We start from the raw sequence: 25,187 nt of genomic DNA, 5'->3' as shown, positions 1-25,187 counted from the left end.
CCGGTTCGAACCCCCAGCTCCCCACCTGCAGGGGAGTCGCTTCACAGGTGGTGAGGCAGGTATGCAGGTGTCTCTCACCCCTCTGTCTTCCCCTCCTCTCTCCATTTCTCTCTGTCCTATCCAACAACAACGACATCAGTAACAATGATAATAATAACCACAACAATGGTAAAACAACTAGAGAAACAAAAGAAAAAAATGGCCTTCAGAAGCAGTGGATTCGTGGTGCAGGCACTGAGCCCCAGCAATAATCCTTGAAGAAAAAAAAAAAAAAAGGAAAAAAACTTCAAAGGCAACATTGTAATATTTCAGAACATAAAGTGTATACACCCAACAAAGAAACTCATAGCCAGAATAAATACAACATGAATTTTGTTTTTCTGATCCATTCAAGTTGCTGTAGCAAATCCAAATAGACGTAATGGCTTGTAAATGGCAGAAATTTATTGCTTACAGTTCTGGAGACTGGAAGTCCAAGATCAGATGGCTTGGTTCTGGTGAAGACCCTCTTCTAGGTGACAAAGTACTGATTTCTTGCTGTGCACTCACAATGGAAGTAGGTGAGGGATCATTCTGAAGCTTCTTATATATAAGAACATCTATCACTATCAGGAGGGCTCTTCTCTTACAGATCTATCACCTCCCAAAGGTACCCACCATCAGCATATGCTCACCAGCAATAGAAATAAATTTTGAAGGGTAAAAGCCTTCAGATCATAGCACTTAGTATTTGCAAGACTCATAGCAGTTTTATTCAAATGGCTAAAACTGAAATAAAATTGAACCTATTTTTTTAGGTTCTACCCACCTAGATGGTAGTAAATAAGATCTAAAAGCCATATAATAGCATAAATAAAACAATCAAAATATCTGAAATCATTTCAACCAAACATTTCAAAGGATTTCAAAGAGGAACTACAAAGTTAGAGATGCAGTAAAGAATTAAATAGCCAAAATACCATTTGTCAACCAAAGAAAAAAACCAATTAGGTGTACCTTTACTAATTGTATTTTGCATTTATCTCCAATCTTCAATCACTCCATTCACACTACAAGAACAATGTCTTTCCAACCTTCTATGAATGGGAAATCTTTTCTAGAATTTGACTATAATGTGTTACATTCTTATATATATATTTGATCATTGCTGGGCTTCACCTCAACTTTTTTTTCAGATAGAAAAGGGAGAAATATAGATAGAAAGAGAGGACAGGGGAGTCTGGTGGTAGCACAGCGGATTAAGCGCATGTGGCATAAAGTGCAAGGACTGGCGTAAGGATGCCAGTTCGAGCCCCTGACTCCTCACCTGCAGGGCAGTCGCTTCACAAGCAGTGAAGCAGGTCTGCAGGTGTCTGTCTTCTCCTCCCCCTGTCTGTCTTCCCCTCCCCTCTTCATTTCTCTCTGTCCTATCCAACAATAATGATATCAATAATAACTACAACAATAAAACAACAAGGGCAACAAAAAGGGAATAAATAGCTATTTTAAAAAAAGAGAGAGGAGAGGGGGTGTATGGTATATTCTGGAAAAATATTCTTCTGTTTTCTCAATATAAAGTACTCACTCCCTTGGGTGGATCCCTCTATGCTATTTCACACTACTGTATGACATGTTTATCATATGAAAATTAATTACTTTTGTATTGGACTTTCTAATTGTTGTGGTTACAACAGGAACTCAGTAACTACTCGTGAAACTATTATAGATTATCAGCATAATGGACGAAATAAAAATGTAAGTTCCTGAAAGAAAAATATCCAACTGGAAATTAGATAATGAGGAGAAACACAAATATTCTGAACAAAGTCATTTTCTAGTGAAGAAAGGTATCAATTTCTGTATAAATGCTACTTTTCCCCCAATAAGGAGTATATGTGTTCATTTTTATTTGTTTTTGCCAGTTATTGCTGGCACTCAATGTTACTTACACACAGCTCCTGGCAGCCATTTTTTCCTTTTTTTAAAAATATTTTTTATTAATTATTGGATAGAGACAGAGAGAAGTTGAGAGGGGAAGGGGGGATAAAGGGGGAGAGAGACAAAGAGACACATACAACCCTGCTTCACCACTTGGGAAGCTTTCCCCCTGCAGGTGGGGACCAGGGGCTTGGACCTGTATCTTTGCATACTGTAACATGTGCACTTAACCAGGTAAGTTACCACGTGGCCCTTTTTTTTTCCTTTTTATTGGAAAGGACAGAGAGAAATTGAGAGTGGAGAGAGAGAGAGACAGAGGGAGAGGGAGAAGAAAGATAGACACCTGTGCAGACCTGCTTTGACACTTGTGAAGCATCCTCCCTAAAGGTGGGAAGCTGGGGGCTCAAAACTTTGATTTTTGTGGGGGTCCTTGCACTTAGTGCTATGTGCGTTTAATCAGGTACACTACCACACATGCCTCTGTGTATTCATTTTCTAGTATTGTTATTCACCTTTATAGAATTTTTAGTATTTTTTTTAAATTCTACATTTTGCCACACTGAAAATTCTCATATATCTTGGTTCTGAGCAATCCAACAACCTAGGCTTAGGATTAACCTACTACTAGAGAAAGTTCACTGAACATAAAGACCCCAAGAATTTGATGAAACAAAAACAAAGCTTTATTCAAAGGGCATTTTACATACACACATTTCTTTATTCACAATCACCAAAGAGTGGAAGCAACCTAAATGCCCACCTGTAAAGTAAAGAAGTTATAGGACTCTACAGAGCCCTACCCATCAGGGAAAGACAGAAACAGACAAGGGGTATGAATCACCTGGCCAGCATCCATGCCCAGCAGAGAAACAATTACAGAAGGCAGAACTCCTTTCTCCTGCACTCCATACAGAATTTTGGTCCAGAGGGGCCGAGTAGTAACACACCTGGTTGAGCACACATGTTACAGTGCGCAAGGGCCCAGGTTCAACCCCTGGTTCCCACCTGCAGGGGGAAAGCTTTGCAAGTGGTGAAGCAATGTTGCAGGTGTGTGTCTCTCTCTTTCTCTATCTCCCATACACTCTCAATTTCTGACTATTTCCACCCAATAAATAAAGATTAAAAAAAAAAAAAAGAATTTTGGTCCATACTCCCAGAGTGGGGGAAATATTACAGGAAAAGGGCCAGAGGGCTCTGAACTCCAGTTCCAGAGAGACCTGGACTGTTTGTAACCATGAACTTTGTTTTTCTACCATAACTAAGAAGAAAGAGAATCTAGAAAACATCTAAGGAAGTTTCTTTTATCTGAGAGGAAAGAGGAAAAAGGAAAGACACTGAGAAGTTGTAATGGGTATAGGCAGATTAGAAAGGAAGTGATGCAGGACAATAGAAGTGAATAAAAAAGGGTAATAAAAAATATATCCATACACACATCTATGATTTTGGGAACTATGGCAGTTACAACTGGAGAGGGGATGGGGGCACAGAACTGTGGTAGTAGAAGTGGTGTGGAATTATACACTTATTATCTTATAATCTTGTAAATCACTAATAAAGTAAAATTAAATTAAATTTAAAACATTGTTGGACATACATTCAATTCTACTCTGCAATTCAAAAAGATGATGTTGGGAGTTGGGAGGTAGCACAGCAGGTTAAGCGCACGTGGCAGAAAGCACAGGGACTGGCCTAAGGATCCCAGTTGGAGCCCCCGGCTCCCCACCTGCAGGGGAGTTGCTTCACAAGCAGCGAAGCAACTTTCTTTCTTTCTCTCCCCCTCTGTCTTCCCCTCCTCTCTCCATTTCTCTCTGTCCTATCCAACAACAATGACATCAATAACAACAATAATAACTACAACAATAAAACAAGGGCAACAAAAAAGGAATAAATCAATAAATATTTTAAAAAGATGTTGTATCCTTCAGGAAAAAATGAGTACAACTGGGATTGATTATGTTGGGAGAAGTAAAGAAGTTAAAGACAATTACCAAATGGTTTCACTCATATGTAGAATATAGGGAACTGAAATGCCTGAACTTTTTTTTTTTTTTAAAGTGAATGTTCCCAACAACAAAAGTCCTGGACCAGATGGCTTCACAAACGAATTCTACAAAACTTTCAGGAAACAGTTAGTACCCATACTTCTTAAGCTTTTCCATAAGATTGAAGAAACAGGAATACTCCCTTCCACCTTCTATGAAGCCAACATCACCCTGATACCAAAAGCTGATAGGGACAGAACAAAAAAGGAAAACTACAGAACAGTATCTCTGATGAACATAGATGCCAAAATATTAAACAAGATCTTGGCCAACCGGATACAGCAACATATCAAAAAGATTGTTCATCACGACCAAGTGGGATTCATCCCAGGAATGCAAGGCTGGTTCAACATCCGTAAGTCAATCAATGTCATTCACCACATCAATAAAAGCAAAGCCAAAAACCACATGACTATCTCAATAGATGCAGAGAAAGCCTTTGACAAAATCCAACACCCATTCATGCTCAAAACTCTACAAAAAATGGGAATAGATGGGAAATTCCTCAAGATAGTGGAGTCTATATATAGCAAACCTACAGCCAACATCATACTCAATGGACAGAAGCTGAAAGCATTCCCCCTCAGATCGGGGACTAGACAGGGCTGTCCACTGTCACCGTTACTCTTCAACATAGTATTGGATGTTCTTGCCATAGCAATCAGGCAAGAGAAAGAAATCAAAGGAATACAGATTGGAAGGGAAGAAGTCAAGCTCTCACTATTTGCAGATGATATGATAGTATACATAGAAAGACCTAAAGAATCCAGCAGAAAATTACTGGAAGTTATTAGGCAATATAGCAAGGTATCAGGCTACAAAATCAATGTACAAAAATCAGTGACATTTCTTTATGCAAGCACTAAATCTGAAGAAGAAGACATCCAGAAATCACTCCCATATACTGTTTCAGCAAAATCAATCAAATACCTAGGAATAAAGTTGACCAAAGAAGTGAAAGACTTGTATGCTGAAAACTATGAGTCGCTACACAAGGAAATAGAAACTGATACCAAGAAATGGAAAGATATCCCATGCTCATGGATTGGAAGAATAAATGTCATCAAAATGAATATTCTCCCCAGAGCCATATACAAATTTAATGCAGTACCCATCAAAGTTCCACCAAGCTTCTTTAAGAGAATAGAACAAACACTATAATCATTTATCTGGAACCTGAAAACACCTAGAATTGCCAAAACCATCTTGAAGAAAAGAAACAGAAATGGAGGCATCACACTCCCAGACTTTAAACTATATTATAAAGCCATCATCATCAAAACAGCATGGTACTGAAACAAAAATAGGCACACAGACCAGTGGAACAGAATTGAAAGCCCAGAAATAAATCCCCACACCTATGGACATCTAATCTTTGATAAGGGGGCCCAAAGGATTAAATGGAAAAAGGAGGCTCTCTTCAATAAATGGTGCTGGGAAAACTGGGTTGTAACATGCAGAAGAATGAAATTGAACCACTTTATCTCACCAGAAACAAAAATCAACTCCAAATGGATCAAAGACCTAGATGTCAGACCAGAAACAATCAAATACTTAGAGGAAAACATTAGTAAAACACTTTCCCACCTACACCTCAAGGACATCTTTGATGAATCAAACCCAATTGCAAGGAAGACTAAAGCAGAAACAAACCAATGGGACTACATCAAATTGAAAAGCTTCTGCACATCCAAAGAAACTATTAAACAAACAAAGAGACCCCTCACAGAATGGGAGAAGATCTTCACATGCCATACATCAGACAAGAAACTAATCACCAAAATATATAAAGAGCTCAGCAAACTTAGAACCAAAAAAGCAAATGACCCCATCCAAAAATGGGCAGAGGATATGAACAAAACATTCACTACAGAGGAGACCCAAAAGGCTAACAAACATATGAATAACAGCTCTAGGTCACTGATTGTCAGAGAAATGCAAATTAAGACAACACTAAGATACCACCTCACTCCTGTAAGAATGGCATACATAAAAAAGGACAGCAGCAACAAATGCTGGAGAGGTTGTGGGGACAGAGGAACCCTTTTACATTGCTGGTGGGAATGTAAATTGGTACAGCTTCTGTGGAGAGCAGTCTGGAAAACTCTTAGAAGGCTAGACATGGACCTTCCATATGATCCAGTAATTCCTCTCCTGGGCTTATACCCCAAGGACTCCATAACACCCAACCAAAAAGAGGTGTATACTCCTATGTTCATAGCAGCACAATTCATAATAGCTAAAACCTGGAAGCAACCCAGGTGCCCAACAACAGATGAGTGGTGAGAAAGCTGTGGTATATATACACAATGGAATACTATGCAGCTACCAAGAACAATGAACCCACCTTCTCTGACCCATCTTGGACAGAGCTAGAAGGAATTATGTTAAGTGAGCTAAGTCAGAAAGATAAAGATGAGTATGGGATGATCCCACTCATCAACAGAAGTTGACTAAGAAGATCTGAAAGGGAAACTAACATCAGGACATGATCAAATTGTAAGTAGGGCACCAAAGTAAAAACCCAGTGGTGAGGGGTAGACATGCAGCTTCCTTGGCCAGTGGGAGTGGGAGTGGGTGGGAGGGATGGGTCACAGTCTTTTGGTGGTGGCAATGGTGTTTATGTACACTCCTAGCAAAATGTAGACATATAAATCACTAATTAATATGAGAGGGGGAAAATCAATTGTATGTCTCAAAGTTTTTCAAAACACAAACTAAATCTTTTTAATATATAGGCTGTGTATCTGATATGCAGATTCTCTCAAAAGCCTAGACCAAGTAGATCAGAAGCATCCAATAGCACAGCTATATACAAGATTCTGGGTACTGTACAGCAAACCATAACAAAAGGACTTTTCTAAGTTAACCCAATTAACAAATAATGTGATGATAACATTAACTATCGATTGTATTTTTGAACCCTAAGACAGCAGGAACCTCACATCTCCACTATAGAGCCCCTACTTCCCCCAGTCCTGGAACCCTTGGATAGGGCCCACTTTCCCATATGCCTCTCCCAATCCATATCAAATAATATTGCATCTGCCGATCACAACCTAACCAACACAACAATTGCCACCTCAACATGCTTCACTTCAGACTGTGTCCAGAGACTTCAGGTGTGGAATGACAACCCTTCAGCTTCATTACTCGGGTGAGACCTTTCCTTTCATAGTATACTCTAATTTCATCTCAGGTGGTTCACTTTCTAACAAAGTCCCAAAACCTAGATATACACCAGTTTCTGTGAGAGAGAGCATATGTTCACACATATCCATAAACTAGTGCAAAATATATACCTGAAAGCAGAAGTACACTAGAGTTTGCAGTGAGTACCTCCCTAACACTTCCTCTCCACTATTCCAAGCTTTGGGTCCATGATTGCTCAACAATTTGTTTGGCTTCATATGTTAACTCTCTTTTCAGTCACCAGGTTCCAGATGCCATCAGGATGCTGGCCAGGCTTCCCTAGATTGAAGACCTCACCAATGTGTTCTGGAGCTCAGCTTCCCCAGAGACACACCCTACTAGGGAAAGAGAGAGGCAGACTGGGAGTATGGACTGACCAGTCAACGCCCATGTTCAGCGGGGAATCAATTACAGAAGCTAGACCTTCTACCTTCTGCAACCCACAATGACCCTGGGTCCATGCTCCCAGAGGGATAGAGAATGGGAAAGCTATCATTGGAGGGAGTGGGATATGGAGATGGGATGGTGGGAACTGTGTGGAGTTGTACCCCTCCTACCCTATGGTTTTGTTAATTAATCCTTTCTTAAATAAAATATATATATATATATATCTGGAAAAAAAGAAAATTAAAAAAAAGTGAATGTTTCTAAGACTTGGTGAGAACAATGATGGTTATCATGGGAGGGGGAGGTTGAGGGTCAATAACTTTGGTAGCAGAAACACTGTGGAATTATATTCTTGTAATCTTACAGTCTTATAAAGGATTTTTAAATAACTAAAAAAAAGATAGGAAAAAAGCAAAAACAAAAAATTATTAGTGATTTAATAATGATTAACAAGATTGTAAGATAAAAGGGGTACAATTCTCTACCACCAGAGTTTCATGTCCCATCCCCTCCACTGGAAGCTTCCCTATTCTAAACCAATAAGATGACACAGAGGCACAAAATATCACCCAACCTTACAGAAAATAAATCTAAATTTTATATAATTATATGAAGAATCTTTTTGTTATTTCACGTGAAAAGCACTGAAGAACACATGAATTTGAGGAGATACTATAAAAAAATTATTTTTCAATTGAGAAGAAGGGGTTAAGTAGGAAAGTGGCTTAAGATAAAAGAATTCCCCCACACCTATGAACGTCTAATTTTTGATAAAGGGGCCCAAATTATTAAATGGAGGAAAGAGGCTCTCTATAATAAACGGTGCTGGGGAAACTGGGTTGAAACGTGCAGAAGAATGAAACTGAACGACTTTATTTCACCAGAAACAAAAGTCAACTCCAAATGGATCAAGGACCTGGATGTTAGGCCAGAAGCTATCAAATACTTAAAGGAAAACATTTGTGGAACATTTTCCCACCTAAACCTCAAGGACATCTTCGATGATACAAACCCAATTGCAAGGAAGACTAAAACAAAAACAAATCAGTGGGACTACATCAAATTGAAGAGCTTCTGCACAGCAAAGGAAACTATCACCCAAACAAAGAGACCCCTCACAGAATGGGAGAAGATCTCCACATGTCATACATCAGATAAGAAACTAATAACCAAAATACACAAAGAGCTCAACAAACTTACCAACAAAGCAAATGATCCCATCCAAAAATGGGCAGAGGATATGAACAGAATATTCACTACAGAAGAGATTCAAAAGGCTAACATATATGAAAAATTGCTCCAGATCACAAACTGTCAGAGAAATACAAATAAAAACAACATTGAGATACCACCTCACCCCTGTGAGAATGACATACATCAAAAATAACAGCAGCAAAAATGGAGATATTGTGTGGACAAAAGAACCCTCCTACACTGCTGGTGTGAATGTAAATTGGTCCAACCTCTGTGGAGAGCAATCTGGAGAACTCTCAGAAGGCTAAAAATAGACCTTTCATATGACCCAGTAATTTCTCTCCTTGGGATATATTCTAACACCCAACCAAAAAGATAATATATACACCTATGTTTTCAGCAAAAGATAATGTATACACCTATGTATAATGTATACACACACAAAAAAAAAGATAATGTATACACCTATGTTCACAGCAGCAGAATTCATAATAGCTAAGACCTGGAAGCAAACCAGGTGCCCAACAACAGATGAATGGCTGAGAAAGCTGTGGTATATTTACACAATGGAATACTATGCAGCTATTAAGAACAATGAACCCACCTTCTCTGTCCCATCTTGGATAGAGCTAGAAGTAATTATGTTAAGTGAGATAAGTCAAACAACAATTACTATGGGATGATCCCACTCATAAGCAGACACTGAGAAGGAAGAACAAAAAGGGAAACTCAAAGCAGAATCTGCTGAATTTGGAGAATGGCACTGAAGTAAAAATCTCTGGGTGGAGGGTGAGGGTAAATGTTCAGCTTCACTGGGGGGACACAGACCTTTGGTGGTGGGAATGGTGTTAATATACACTCCTATTAACTTACAGTCTCACAAATAACTATTTAATTAATACGAGGGGGAAAAATGGATTGAATGTCTCAAACTTTTTGATGCACAGACCACAGGCTAAGTATAGATTCCTTCACTAAGCACTTAAGACTTCAAATTGGTAATCAGACAGAATTTTTTTATAAATGTTATTTTTTAATATTTATTTATTCCCTTTTGTTGCCCTTGTTGTTTTATTATTGTTATTGATGTTGTTGTTGTTGGATAGGACAGAGCAAAATGGAGAGAGGAAGGAGAGACTGAGAGAGGGAGAGAAAAATAGACACCTGCAGACCTGCTTCACCACTTGTGAATCGACTCCTCTGCAGGTGGGGAGCTGGGGGCTCGAACGAGGATCCTTCCGCTGGTCCTTGCACTTTGCACCACATGCGCTTAACCCATTGTGCTACTACTGAATTTTAATAGTGGGCTCAAACTGTTAATACATTTCTAATAATAACTTGTTCTTTGAAATATTATATCTCCTAAAATCTTAGACCAGGGAGAACAGAGCAGCTGGTGGTGTTACTTTATAAGATACAGCTATATATAAATAGCATAAAAGGACATTAAATTATGGTGAGGTCTTGTATGATACAGAAAATCCTAACAATGGGGTTTTCATAGTTAATCCAATTGACAAATAATTTGGTTATAGCAATAACTATCTATTGCCTTAAACCCTAAAATAGCATGAACCTTCCCCTCTATCTATAAATTAGCCCATACAACTCCCAGTCCTGGAACTTCTAGGGCGGGGCTCACTTTCCTGTATGCTTCTCTCGATTCATACCAACTGACAGTGCATCTGCTGATCCCAACCTAATTAATGCAACGAGAACCACCTCAGCATGTTTCACTTTGGACTGTGTCCAGAGACTTTGAGTGTGGAATGTCAACCCTTCAGCTTCATTACTCTGGTGAGATCTTTCCTAGCTCATAGGACTCCTTAATTCCATTTCGGGTGGTGCACTTCTTAACAAAACCTCAAAGCCTAGATATTGACCAGGGCCCAGGAGATAGGGCATATGTACATGCATCCATAGTTAGGGAAAAACATATACCTTAAAGCAAAAGTGCACAATAGTTTGCAATGAGTCAAGAAATGCAGCAAGCAAGTAGAGATCTAAAAAGACACCTTAAAGTATCTAATGAAACAGTTTCTACTTAAACCTAAATACCCTCCTCACCTACTTCCTATTACACTTCCCTCAGTCACTCTAAAGCTAACCTTATCAAAGTAAGGACTACAAAAGCTGAATAATGGCAAGAGACTGGCATACTTTAACAATGACTCTTTAGTCACTACCAGGCCACCCCATCACCTAGTGCCCTAGTCAGGAAGTCCTGAGATTCCCACACAGACATTGATGGGCCTAGACCTCTAACAGATCCCTCTCGCCACTGTCACTGGTCATCTCCATCAGGAACAACATAATGAACCCTTTTCTGGCCCCCTATAGGACCTTGCCCTCAATGTGGATCACCAATGGCAGGGAGTGTTCCATTCTCCGAAGGGAGGTTGCACAACATACTCTACCTACCACTCGAGGAAAATGGGTCCTGAAATTAGTGCAGCCTGGAATGTTCCTAGCCATGACCACAGAATGTGAGCTCAGACCTAGATCTGAGCTCAGATTTAGAAGCTACATAGGCTCCTATGCAGAATATGGGTCCCAGATCAAACTGGTAGAGTTTACAGTTAACAATATTTATTTAATTTCCCCATACTTGGGAGCTACTCTCTTCATTGATGCAGCTTTCTAGCCCTTTTTCCAACTATAACACCAATCTCCCCAGACAATAACTTGGGTCCACCTGCATATCAGATATCAGGTTCAGGTAAAAACTAGTAAAGTCATGGGCCCTTTGGAATACACCTAAAATAGACCTACTAGCTTTTTCCAAATCAGAGACCCCAAATCTTCATCTGCAATATTCTTACCTTTAGGTTCATAATCAGTCAACAATTTATTCTGCTTTATATGTTAACTCCTTTTTCAGCCACCAGGTTCCAGATGCCACCATGATGCCAACCTGACTTCCCTGGGCAGATGACCCCAACATGTGTCTTGGAGCCCCACCTCCCCAGATCCCTGCCCCTCTAGGGAAAGAGAGAGACAGGCTGGGAGTATGGATCAACCTGCCAACACCCATGTTCAGCGGAGAAGCAATCACAGAAGCCAGACCTTCCACTTTCTGCACCCCACAATGATCCTGGGTCCAAACTCCCAGAGGGATAAAGAATAGGGAAGCTATCAAGGGAGGAGGTTGGATATGGAGCTCTGGGGGTGGGCACTGTGTGGAAATGTAGCCCTCTTATTGTATAGTCTTATCAATATTTCCATTTTATAAATAAAAATTTAAAAAAAGATAAAAGAATCATCCACGCTCTTCCATTTAAAATATGAAACTTATCCATAAAGAACATATTTCTGTGAATTGTGAAAGGCTTAATATAGACTAAAGAAAGTTTCTTATATATTGCATAGCAAACTTATTTGACTAATCATGTATGTATGATAAAAATGAATTTAGATAAAGTAGGCTAGGAGGCATCTTCTGCCTCTGAAATGAAATCAACCAATGAGGAAAACCTATGCCTTCTTTTTTGTGTCAACACTAGAAACAACTTGACTTTTAGAAATCAAGCAGGAACAGTAATATTTTTATATCAAATTTATAAAAGCCAATGCTGAGGCTGAATTATCATTTCCTTACCTTTGTGATGAGAATTCGGTATTTTTCTACCAGGTGGTCATTGTTGTGACAACCTGCTAGTAGCTGCCAGACTTCACCTCGAAGAGCTTCAGGAACACCACTTCTTACTAAGGATGACAACTGCTTTGGTCTCACACTCAAATTAAGATGCCTAAAAACAAAATCATAATCTATAAATGCATGAAAAAAAGATTCTTTAAAGAGTGTTATGTTTTTTTTCTTCTTTTCACCAGGGCAGCACCACTGTGGGTTGACTTTTTCACACAGAAAAAAAAACACCACAGCACTAAGACTTCCCCCAGTGGAACTGAGGTCATGTTTGAACCTGGGTCACATGCATGGTAAAGCAGGAGCCTTCTGAGGTAAGCTTTTGCTGGCCCTGAAGAGTATTATTTTTGTGGGAATTAACTAAATGATATAGAAAGATGACATATTAATAAGCAACAAAAGAATAAGGTGTCAAATAAGTCTGGCAAATCAAGATAAATGTAAACATCAGTAAAGGAGAAAAATTACAATCTGCATGCATTCTATAGTGAGACTGCTTCCTTGGTATCTTTAAATAGTTGCTCTATGTTTTCTTTTGAAAACAAGAATGCAAAGCTGAAAGCCACAGATTGCTGACTGTGCTTTAAGTAATAAGACAGAAAAACTCTTATCAGCTGGCTAGGCTTCCCTGGATTGAAGACCCCACCAATGTGTCCTGGAGCTCAGCTTCCCCAGAGACACACCTTACTAGGGAAAGAGAGAGGCAGACTGGGAGTATGGACCAACCAGTCAACGCCCATGTTCATTGGGGAAGCAATTACAGAAGCCAGACCCTCTACCTTCTGCAACCCTCAACGACCCTGGGTCCATGCTCCCAGAGGGCTAGAGAATGGGAAGGCTATCATGGGAGAGGGTGGGTTATGGGGATTGGGTGGTGGGAATTGTGTGGAGTTGTACCCCTCCTACCTTATGCTTTTGTTCACTAATCCTTTCTTAAATAAAAAATTAAAAAAAAAAAAGAAAAGAAAAACTCTTATCAGTAGAGGACTGAGAAGATAGCTCAACTTGTTAGAGTACCAATGCTTGAAGGTTCAGAAGTCACAGGTTCAACACTCAGTAATATCTTAAAATGCAACAGGTGAAATGAAGGTGATAAACTTAAAAACAATAGTAATGGGGCCGGGTGGTGGCGCACGTGGTTGAGCCCACATATTACAATGCTCAAAGACCCAGGTTCAAGCCTCCAGTCCCCACCTGCAGAGGGAAAGCTTTGCGAGAGTGAAGCAGTGTTGCAGGTGTCTCTCTGTCTCCCTCTATTACCCCCGTCCCGCTGGATTTCTAGCTGTCTCTATCCAATAAATAAAGATAATAAAAAAATAAATAATAAAAAACAATAGTAAATTCTTACCAAAGAACACATAATCAAAGATAAATGCTTGACCCTGCTTCAGTATTAACAACAGAATAGTACATTTTTACATTCTACGTTAAAATTGGTATCTAAAGTGTGTTTTTATAATATTTTGTTTGAAGAAACTTGAGTGACTGATAAAGAAGTTTAGGTCCTGGTGCATGGTGGGAGAAGAGAACCTAGGTGGGTGGTTAGTGTTTTGCAGAAAACAGAAATTTTTCACATGTACTAATAACTGAACTTACTGTTGACTGTAAGCCATAAATTCCCTAATTTAAAAAAAAAAGCTTTACCAGGGAGTCGGGCGGTAGCGCAGCAGGTCAAGTGCACGTGGCTCAAAACAGCGCAGGTGTCTCTCTGTCTCTCTCCCTCCCCTCTCAATTTCTGGCTGTCTCTATCCAATAAATAAATAAAAATTTAAAAATTTAAAAAATAAAATCATCTAATTTGGGGATCTTATTGGACTGTGCTAAAATTCTTGACCAGAAATAAGTGAAATTGTTGACATTCTTTGAGTCAATTTTCTTTAAAATAGCTCATACTTTAAATAGAATACATAACTAAACAAAGGGCCTGGCATATGGGAAGTTCACTAGTTCTTATCATGGTTATTATTACTATGACATCCAATATTTTTAATTTACATCAGTCTGGAATAACTTATAGACTTCTATTTTCTAAATTTAAGCCTATACACTTTAAAAACGTTAAAAAAAAGTAAGTGGCTTGCCTAGACCATATAACTTAGAAGTAGGACAGATAGGATCTGAGGCCAGGTCTACCAAGCTTTAAAACTCTATTAATAGTCGAGGGACTGGACAGGGATGCGCCCGGTTGGTGAAGCAGGTGTCTGTCTCTCTCCCTATCTCCTCCTTCCATCTTAATTTCTCTGTGTTCTATCTAATAAAAATATAAAGAAAAAAGAAAAAGGGGAAAAAAATCTATGATAGTGTGATGCTTCTTACCTGTATGCCTTATGTAATAATGATGAAAAACAATGGCAAAATGAAGTGAATATAAACCATATTATTATTTCTGAAAACCAGCAAAAACAGTTTAAATATCCTGAAAAGAGTAGAGACTAATGTAAATTTGGCAACATACTTAAGGGAGCAGGCGAAGATATAATTTAATTAAGTGAATAACACACAAACAAAACTTAATAATAAAACAAATTTTAAGCAACTGTGTAAAATGCTGAGATCATCCAATAACATTTAATTCTAGAGTCTAAGTCTATCAAAATGATTTTAAATGTTATTATATAATCATGTCAAGATTCAATTATATTTCTATTTTAGAACTGAAACCTTTTTATAAAGATGAAATTCCTGCCAGAAGCAGCCCAAGTACTTCAAATTCACTGAACTGAAAATATAATTGTGATGAGAGCATCAGCAGGTTTGTCTCCTGATTGCTAAAAGGATATGAAAAATAAATGAAAACTATTCCCCTGGGGGATTTTATAGAGTTCATTTATTAAAACCACTTGCATAAAGACAAACCATGCTTTGGTTTGCGTTTCCTTCTGTACACATTTGACATTTCCTAATCTGGAGTGCTTTGCCAAAAGTGTAAAAGCACTGTGAAAATGCTAGAAGCAGATGATGCCCATTTCTAGTTCTATTACTTAAGGGCATGAAGGGTTTTTTTGTTTTGTTTTGGTTTTTGGGTGTTTTTTTTTTTAATGCTTAGACACAGTTTTACTAAGCATAGCGTCAAAGGCTTCAACAGTTAAAATTTCTGGGGGGGGGGGGAATCACATGGAGCTGACATGACAACCTGAATACAAAGTCAAGAATAGGGAAGCACTCAAGGGCTGGGGAGACAGTATAATGGTTATGCAAAAGCCTCATGCTTGAGGCTTTAAGATCCCAGGTTCAATTCCCAGCACCACCTTAATTCAGAGGTAAGCAGTGCTCTGGCTTTTTTCCCTGTACCTCTCTTTCATTAAAAAAATAAAATAAGAAATGCATACACTGATAATTTCTTATAAAGGTGCTCAAATGACTTTCAAACTAGGCTTTTGTTGTCATTTGGTTTTGTTTTTTTTCTTCCCCAGCATATACTGGCATCCTACACAGGGGAAATATGGAATTACATAAATGTCTCAGCTGTTTAATTATCTCAATCTACCCTGTTTCATTAATAAGTAACTGAAGCATAGTCTTTTCTCTCTTTTTTTCTATTCTTTTTACAGTCTAAAAGACAGTGCTTCAAAACACTGTCATAGCTAGGAAAGTAGTTCAACTGACAAGAGTATCAGATTTTCATTCTTCAGGTTACTGGTTGACCCCTGGACACATGTACCACAGTGATGCTCTGGTTTGTTTATTTCTCCTCTCTGCTTCATGTAAAACTCTCTGTCATATGCAATAAACAAAATAAATCTTTTTAAAAAACACTTGTCAAGCTGTCTCTTGCGCTGATGAGAAAATAGCTGAATTTTACTAGTAGGACAAGTATTGGGAAAAAAACAGTTAACATACCATGCTTAGAAAACTGCTCAGTCACTCTAGGATTATAGCACAGATGAGGAAAAATCCCACTTGCTATCTCTACTACGGTTATAAGCATTGTGTAAGCATCTGTTAAACTTCCATGATTACTAAATACTGTCCTACTGTGTATTCATCTCAGCCAGCTAGTGGTACCAAACCTCTTGAATATGAAGAAATTTGTTCCATGGAGTTCACCTTTGAATGAATACTTTGTGCAGCAGTAAGAAACTATCATACATTTCTGATATTCTGAAATTTGATGAGATCTTCACTATTACCTTTACAAACTTCTGAAAAACAGAGATTCTAGTAACAAAAACCTCAAACTGAGATTTCAATTACTGGTTCTAGTAGTATAGTGATGTCAGATTCCTAGTCATAAAATGAGAATTTCATATGCAAAGGAGAACTATTCTATTATAACTTACCATTTTGACAGCAATTCTCCCCATGTTTCAAGAATTTTTTCTGCACATTCTTTGGATACATCACCAGATCCACTCAAGAGAGGTTCATCATTATCTTTAATAAATAAAACAAAAATGGGTAGCAAACAAAAATGGCTATGCTAGCTAAAATAGTGACATGGAAAAATCAACAGTAAAATCTGTAAGATTTTTCTTTAAAATAAAGTTGTAATTTCCTTCCTAACATATAGGTATAAATAGAAAGAAATTAAAAATGGCCCTAGGATGGACATTACTACAATCGCTTTAATTCTTTTTCTTTTCATACAGGAAAAATTAGCACAGAAATAAGCTTGGAGCTCAGATAAATTAACAAAGAAAGAAAGAAGCCCAGAATTGAGGTGGCAAGAAAAGAGACTTTTTTTTTTAATAAATATTTATTTATTCCCTTTTATTGCCCTTGTTTTATTGTTGTCATTGTTGTTGGATAGGACAGACAGAAATGGAGAGAGGAGGGGAAGACAGAGAGGAAGAGAGAAAGATAGACACCTGCAGACCAGCTTCACCACCTGTGAAGCGACTCCCTGCAGGTGGGGAGCTAGGGGCTCGAACTAGGATCCTTCTGCCAGTCCTTGCGCTTTGCGCTACCTGCACTTAACCTGCTGCGCTACCGCCTGACTCCCAAAAGGAGACTTTTAAAACAAGGGACATAAGAGCTGGTAGACTGTGTTACTTTGCCATGTGCACAACCCAGGGTCAAGCCTGATCTCTACCACAATGAAAAAGCTTCGGTAGTATGGTTTATGCCCAGCCCCCTGTATCCCTGTGTCTATCTGAAAGAGTCATCCCAGAGTGGTGAAGCACTGAAGATGACCAAAGTAAATAAATATAAAAAAGGTAATAATATATGTATAGTGGGATGTAAGGACCAAAATGAATAATTTCACGTTTAAGTATTAGAAATAAGAAAAATCAAATACGAATTTAAAATTTTTTGGCAGGAGTAGATAGCATACAGATTTTGCAAAGAAACCCTCATGCCTGAGGCTCCAAAATCAGTCCCCCACACCACCATAAACCCCCACACCACCATAAAACAGGTGAGCAGTGCTCTGGTAAATGAATATAGGATGATCTCACTCTCAGGCAGGAGTTGAAAAACAAGGTCAGAAGAGAAAACACAAGTAGAACCAGAACTGGAGTTGGCGTATTGCACCAAAATAAAAGACTCTGGGGGAAGAATACAGGTCCAAAAAGGATGACAGAAGACCTAGTGGGGGTTGTATTGTTATGTGGAAAACTGGGAAATGTTATGCATGTACAAACTATTGTATTTACTGTTGAATGTAAAAAAGATAAAGAAAGAAAACAAAATGCAGCAATGAAAAAAAAAAAAAAGAATTTAAAAAGTGTAAGGTAGGGCGGTGGGTAGACAGCATAATGGTTATGCAAACAGACTCTCATGCCTGAGGCTCCAAAGTCCCAGGTTCAATCCTCCACACCACCATAAGCCAGAGCTGAACAGTGCTCTGGTTAAAAAAAAAAAAGTGCAAGATATTGAGACAGTAAAAGAAGTGACACTGATAGAGGCATGTGAGAGTAAGTGAAAAGTATAATGAAAGTAGGGGAAGAAATAAAGATTAAGATAGCTGCGTTAACACTTTGAATAAGAAGAGTTCTGCCAATATTTTCCTCTAAGTATTTGATGGTTTCCTGTTTAACATTTAAATTCTTGACACAATTATAATTTACTTCTGTGTGTAGTGAGATGAAGTGGCTCAGTTTCATTCTTCTGCATGTTTCAACCCAATTTTCCCAACATTATTTATTGAAGAGACTCTCCTTTCTCCATTTAACATTTTGGACCACTCTGTCAAAAATTAAATGTACATAGGTATTTGGGCTTATTTATGGGTTATCAGTTCTATTCCACTGGCCACTGTGTCTACTTTTGCTCAATACAGGCAGTTTTGATTACAATAGCCTTATAATATAGTTTGACAACAATAACAAAGGCAACAAAAACAACAAGGGTGGGGAGTAGGGCAGTAGCGCAGTGGGTTAAGTGCAGGTGGCACAAAGCACAAGGACCAGTGTAAGGATCCAGGTTCCAGCCTCCAGCTCCCCATAAGTCGCTTCACAAGTGGTGAAGCAGGTCTGTAGGTGTCTATCTTTCTCTCCCCCTCTGTCTTCCCCTCCTCTCTGTCCTATCCAATAATGACGACATCAAAAACAGTAACTCCAACAATAAAACAAAAAGGGCAACAAGAGGGAATAAATAAATAAATATTAAAAAGGGGGGGGGGCAACAAAAGGGAAAATATAGCCTCCTCTAGGAGCAGCAGATTCCTAGTGCAAGGACCAAGTCCTAGCAATAACCCTGGAGGCAAAAAAAAAAAAGATGTTTATTTAATCCTCTTCGGTTGAGTATTTGAGGAAGTTTTTAACCGTATGCTACCAATAGTATCAAAATGAGCTTATCTTACTGCTTTGAGTATATGATGAGATGTGGAATTACTGGTTATACAATGCATAGATCTTAATATATATACATATGTATGTGTGTATTTATTATATGATACAGATATATGACAGAAAGAAAGAAGACAGAGTACCACTCTAGTACATACAGCACTGTGGACTGAACTGGGAGCTTTAGGGAGGCCAAGTCTTATTTTCTACCAGCTAAACTACTTCAACAGACAAAAAATGCATACAGTTTAAGGACTTTCAAACTTACTGACAAACTACCTTCCAAAATGACTTATCTATTTCTATTTCCAGTAGCTGCACACAACAAAAATTTGTTTTGCATCTTCACCAGTGCAATTTCTGTATTTTGATCTGCCTAAACTAAATTTGAACTTTTATACCTCTCATGAATTTGCATTCTACTATTGATAGATATTAACTATCTAAAACCATTTTAACTGGACAGAAATCCATGACACTAATGAGTAAACATTTTTTCCTTAATTGCTTGGACATTCTCATCAAATCTGATGATAAAAAAGAAAATAGTCTAAATGTAAAACAAGATATCGCAGAGGGTTAAAGAATAGGAAAGCTATCAGGGAAGGGAATGGGATACGGAGTTCTGGTGGTGAAAATTGTGTGGAATTGTACTCCTCTTATCCTATGGTCTTGTCAGCATTTCTATTTTATAAATAAAAACTTCATTAAAAAAAGAAAAACTATCTCTTTAGGGGGCTGGGCAGTAGTGCAGTGGGTTAAGTGCACATGGCGCAAAGTGCAAGGACCAGGTAGGGATCCCAGTTCAAGTTCCCCACCTGTAGAGGGCTCGCTTCACAAGCGGTGAAGCAGGTTTACAAGGTGTCTTATCTTTCCCCATCTCTGTCTTCCCCTCCTCTCTCGATTTCTCTCTGTTCTATCCAACAACAACAATAAAGAACAAGGGCAACAAAACGGGCGGGAGGGGAGAAATGGCCTCCAGGAGCAGTGGATTCATGCAGACATCAGCCCCAGCAATAACCTTAGAGGCAAAAAAAAAAAAAAAAAAAACAATCTCTTTAAAGAAGAGATATACCAGATGATCTCACTTATAAGTGAAACTTACGGACAGTAATGGAAAACATAAGATCGTGGAATGAGTGTGATGTATTGCACCAAAGCAAAAGACTCTGTGGAAAGAGGGAAAGAGGTGAGAAAAAAGTGGCTCTGGGGTACTGGTGCATGATGGAAAAAGACCTAGGATTGGGGAAGAAAGTGTCTTGCAGACATCTCTCACTGGTAGATGAGAGATTATACCTATGTGTCAACAGTTGTACTTGAAGCTGTTAACACCCTCCCTCTAATAAAGTGGGGGAGAAGTATCACTAGAAGATTTCTGTACCACTTCAATTATATTAAATAATATGTTTTATAGACTAGAATAACACGACTTCAGTGTTGATGTTCTTTAATTGGATCCATATTTAGGGGGAAAACAGAATGGTAGTCTGTAAACTCTATAGTATATATTTCATTGTAAGTAGTCTTTATCAGTTTTTGGTTTCTCTCTCTTTTCCACACTTCCCTCCCTTCATCCCCCCCCCCCCACCTCTCTTTCTATTTCCTTACCAAAACACTGCTCAGCTCTGGTTTATGATGGTGAAGGATTGAACCTGGGACTTTTGATGCCTCAGGTATGAAAGTCTTTTGGCATAACTACTATGCTATCTTCTTGGCCCTTTCTGTGCTTCTTATTGCTAAGTTTAATGGGAAAAGGTTATATAAACTTTTAATTCTCAGCCATCTTAATGCACTGTCATTAAGAAAGGAAACTGCAACACTCAAGACTACCATTTATAGGGTAAACAATCTCAAATAGGGGAAATAGTTTCATTTTTCCAAGCTTTAACAAGCACTTGAACTGGTTCTGTATAAACTCTAAATTGCATCTCGGATATCTCTAAAAAAAAATAATACAGAAATTCCAGAGAACTATGGGAAATGAAAAGTCAGAGACTATACTCAACTTGAAAATAAGATATATAATAGCAGGTATTGACTTTTAGTCAGTCATTCCTATTATTTCCTTGTACTTCTAAATATATATTATATTGTATTGTACTATTGTATTACTATATTAGATTATATTGTATCCTATGTCAGGAATGTCCAGATCAGCTAATTTATATCTGACAAACTCTCCAAGTGTTCTGAAAGTTCCAGATCAAAAACTATTATTCAGGATACCCAGCACATTCCACATGATTAAACAGACTCTTCTCTATGCATTTCCAAAGTACTTCCAGTGAACCTCACATGAACACAACCTATTTATGATTTTCAATCATAATTAAGTCTCTTTTATCCTCATAAAAATGGAGGGGCTAGGTGGTGGCTCACCCAGCTGAGCACACATGTTACAATGTGCAAGAATCCAGTTGGCAGCCCCTAGAGCCTACTGGTAAGGGAGTGGTGAAGTGGTGCTGCAGGTGTCTTTTATTCTTCCACTCTATTTCTCCCTTCCCTCTCAATTTATCTGTCTGTATACAAAATAATTAAATAAATAAAGCTTAAAATAAATATATAAATAAAGCAAGCAAGCAAGCTCAGGTAGTAGGTTATAAACTAGAAAAAAGTCTTTCAAATTTTATTCTACTTTGCTCCTAGTTCAGTTTCTACTCCTATGTATCTTTTAACAGAAAAATAACAAGAAGTAAAAATAAGTGGGAAAAAAAAGACAGGTTTGTTAAAAATACATAACCATTAAAAGAGCTGATGAATTCTTAATGTTCATCAGTGTGAAAATCCAATATATGACTATAAATGTGTCTATTTAAATGTATCTATTTTGTGGCATGATGTGACATAAAAATTTTTTTTGCTGCACAATATTGTCCCTATAAAATCAGTCAGTTGATATGGGACATTTATTTAGGTATTAAACTATCAAATTTACTCTAAAATATGTCAGTACACAAAGTTAGCAATAGACTTGTTTACATCCATTTCCTGGTAAAATTGTACATCTGCATGGTCTTCAAAATAGAAATTAAACTCTCCCTATTTACCTTCCTCTTCATCATCTTCTGGAGGCGAAGGTATCATTGAACTCTGAGATCCAGACTGTGACAGTCGAATTGAGGGGCTTGCTGTAGTTTTCCTCCTCTCTCTTTCTGATTCACTTTCTAAGCACACAACTTCATATAAAGTGTCCGTGTTGTTCTTCCTCTCCTTTTGTTTGATCTTGAAGATAAAAAAAAAAGTGGTGACATTATTTTTTAAATTGAATACATTTGCTTTCATATAGAATGTGCGAATACAAAAACTACTAGTTTTAGTAACTTTTTATCAGTACAACTTTTCATCAATAAAAAAGTATACTAATTTTAAAACCCTTATAAAAAAACTGAACAGGACTCCAGCTCTGCAATCTTATTTTTTATCTTCAGATTCTACTATCAGTTGTCCAATTAACGATATTTACTAGTTATGAACTGAAAGGTTAACCATTCTGTATTTTGCAACTTAAAGCATTATTCAAGTTAGGGTGTGTGTGTGTGTGTGTGTGTGTGTGTGTGTGTGTGTGTGTGTATGTTAGGATTTAGTCCATGTTTCAAAGAAATCCCCCATTCCTTTAATTAAAGTATATGGAAGGTTTTATCTACTGAAAACCATAACTTAGAATTGCAGAAAAGTGAATAGCAGAAAGGGAATAAATGGAATCCACAAAAGTCTTCACAACTCAAACTGGTCTGTATTTTGATACAAGCACATAGAGTGAAAGCAAAAAAGAGTGGAGGGGGAATAAAGGGTTCATTAGCTACAGAAACATAAGGTAGAGCAAATCTCAATCTTTATCTGATTTCTTAAGAAAACTGCCCTAATTCCAGAAGGCCACAGTATTGGTATATGTCCCCCAATATCATCTTAGTGGAGTAAATCTTTCTATAAACAGTAAAATTTTTTTACTATATGGGTCAGTAGCCTGTTACAACTATTCAGCTATGCCACGGTGAAAAACAAAGGTGAATTACAGGTTAAGCACATGTGGCACAAAGTGCAAGGACTGAGGATCCCAGTTTGAGTCCCTGGCTCCCCCCCTGCAGGGGAGTCGCTTCACAGGCAGTGAAGCAGGTCTGTAGATACCTATATTTCTCTCCTTGTCTTCCCTTTCTCTCTCCATTTCTCTCTGTACTATCCAACAATAACAATATCAATAACAACAATAAAACAACAAGGGCAACAAAAGGGAATAAATACTCAAAGGTGTATGAAACTGTGTGCAGCTGTTTTCCAAAACAAGCCAAAAAAATTACAAAAACAAGCACCTGGCAGGATAATTCTAGGATTTTTTTTTAACATATTAAATACCCATACTAAATACTTAATCTTCTAAATGAATAAGTCATGTTGACTTAGCCATTTATTATTAAGGAACCAGACTCTGAAGTTAAATATTAACCTGAGATATGTGTCCAGTAGATATGCAAATAATTCCTGTTCAATAGAAAAGATAACCCAGAAGTTACCTATAGGACATTAGCCAGTTTTGTTACTGACCTAGCAATCTTAATCTAACATTCAATTTATTTTTGTTTTTAAAAATATTTTATTTATTTATTCCCTTTTCTTGCCCTTGTTTTATTGTTGTAGTTATTATTGTTATTGATGTTGATTTCATTGTTGTTGGATGGGACAGAGAAACGGAGAGAGGAGGGGAAGACAGAGAGGGAGAGAGAAAGATAGACACCTGCAGACCTGCTTCACCGCTTGTGAAGCGACTCCCCTGCAGGTGGGGAGCCGGGGGCTCAAACAGGGATCCTTAGGCCAGTCCTTGAGCTTTGCGCCACCTGCGCTTAACCCACTGCCTGACTCCTTAATTTATTTTTCTTAAGGAAGGAATATAGAAATCAAAGTTCCCCAGCTACTGTTCTGCTATCTTACAAACTTCCTCATTACTTAATGTTTGAATTAAAATCTTAGGCTTCTGCTCATTCTAATATTGTAATAATGGTTTCTTTTATAAAAAGTATTTTTACAATTTACTGATAACTTTTAATAATTAGATAAAAGTCAAACTATTCAATGAATGGTGTCAAGATAAAGGAATGGCCACCTGAGAAAAAAAAAAAAGACAAAGATTTTTATTTTACACTATATACCAGAATAAAATACTATTGATTTTCTGTCTTTTCTCTCTCACACTCTCTCCTTTTCTCTCCTCCCTTCTTTTCCTTTTTCTTTCTCTCCCCCTTCCCTTCTCCTTTCTTCCCTCCCTCCCACCTTTCCTTCCTTTCTTTTTCAGAGTACTGCTCAGCTCTGGCTTGTGATGGTGCTGAGGATTGAAACCAATGAGTTCAGAGTTGCAAGAAAGTCAATTTGCATAACCATTATGCTGTTTCCACAAGCCTGATAAAATATAAATGAATCAAGAGATTGAAAAGCAGTAAATGGTGGGGCTGGGAGATAGTTCACAGAGTAGAGCGCATATTTTATTTGCAAATATTTTATTTTCATTTTTTAGTGAGAGAGAAAGATACACGAGGCATCAGACACTGGTGAGACACTTTTCAGTTCTGGCTTATGGTGGTGCTGGGGATTGAACCTGGGGCCTCATTCGAGTCTTGGGCTTGAAAGTCTTCTGAAGAACTACCATGCTGTTTCCCTAGACCTAGAGTGCATGCTTTATCATGTGTAAGGACCTGGGTGTGAGCCTCTGATGACCATAAGAACACTTGTGCAGGGAGTCGGGCAGTAGCACAGCAGGTTAAGCGCACGTGGCGTGAAGCACAAGGACTGGCGTAAAGATCCCAGTTCAAGCCCCCGGCTCCCCACCTGCAGGGGAGTCACTTCACAGGTGGTGAAGCAGGTCTGCAGGTGTCTATCTTTCTCTCCCCCTGTCTTCCCCTCCTCTCTCCATTTCTCTCTGTCCTATCTAACAACGTCGACATCAATAACAACAATAACTACAACAACGATAAAAAACAACAAGGGCAACAAAAGGAAAATAAACATTTAAAAAAGAACACTTGTGCAGAGGAAGTTTCATAAGCAGTAGTGAAGCACCACTTATCTTACTCTCCCTCTGTCTTTTGCTCT

The 25,187-nt window shown here is 38.1% G+C and overlaps 1 protein-coding gene across 5 annotated transcripts in view; it reads right to left on the bottom strand.

The window, feature by feature from the left end:
• The window catches only part of RABGAP1 (RAB GTPase activating protein 1), a 203,881-nt gene that overhangs the window by 93,209 nt on the left and 85,485 nt on the right, over nucleotides 1–25,187 (bottom strand). For all 5 annotated transcript variants that reach the window (XR_009552091.1, XM_060200118.1, XM_007539963.3 and 2 more), the window contains 3 exons: nucleotides 22,157–22,331; nucleotides 16,659–16,752; nucleotides 12,331–12,481 (listed from right to left, as the gene is read on the bottom strand). Coding sequence is in view for 4 of the 5 variants with exons in the window: in XM_060200118.1 (XP_060056101.1) it covers nucleotides 12,331–12,481; nucleotides 16,659–16,752; nucleotides 22,157–22,331 (420 nt within the window). In the remaining variant the exon portion in view is untranslated. The remainder of the gene's footprint in view (nucleotides 1–12,330; nucleotides 12,482–16,658; nucleotides 16,753–22,156; nucleotides 22,332–25,187) is intronic.

The sequence above is a fragment of the Erinaceus europaeus genome, chromosome 10, assembly GCF_950295315.1.
Source record: "Erinaceus europaeus chromosome 10, mEriEur2.1, whole genome shotgun sequence".
NCBI lineage: Eukaryota > Metazoa > Chordata > Mammalia > Eulipotyphla > Erinaceidae > Erinaceus > Erinaceus europaeus.
This window is presented reverse-complemented; position numbering and strand designations above follow the sequence as displayed.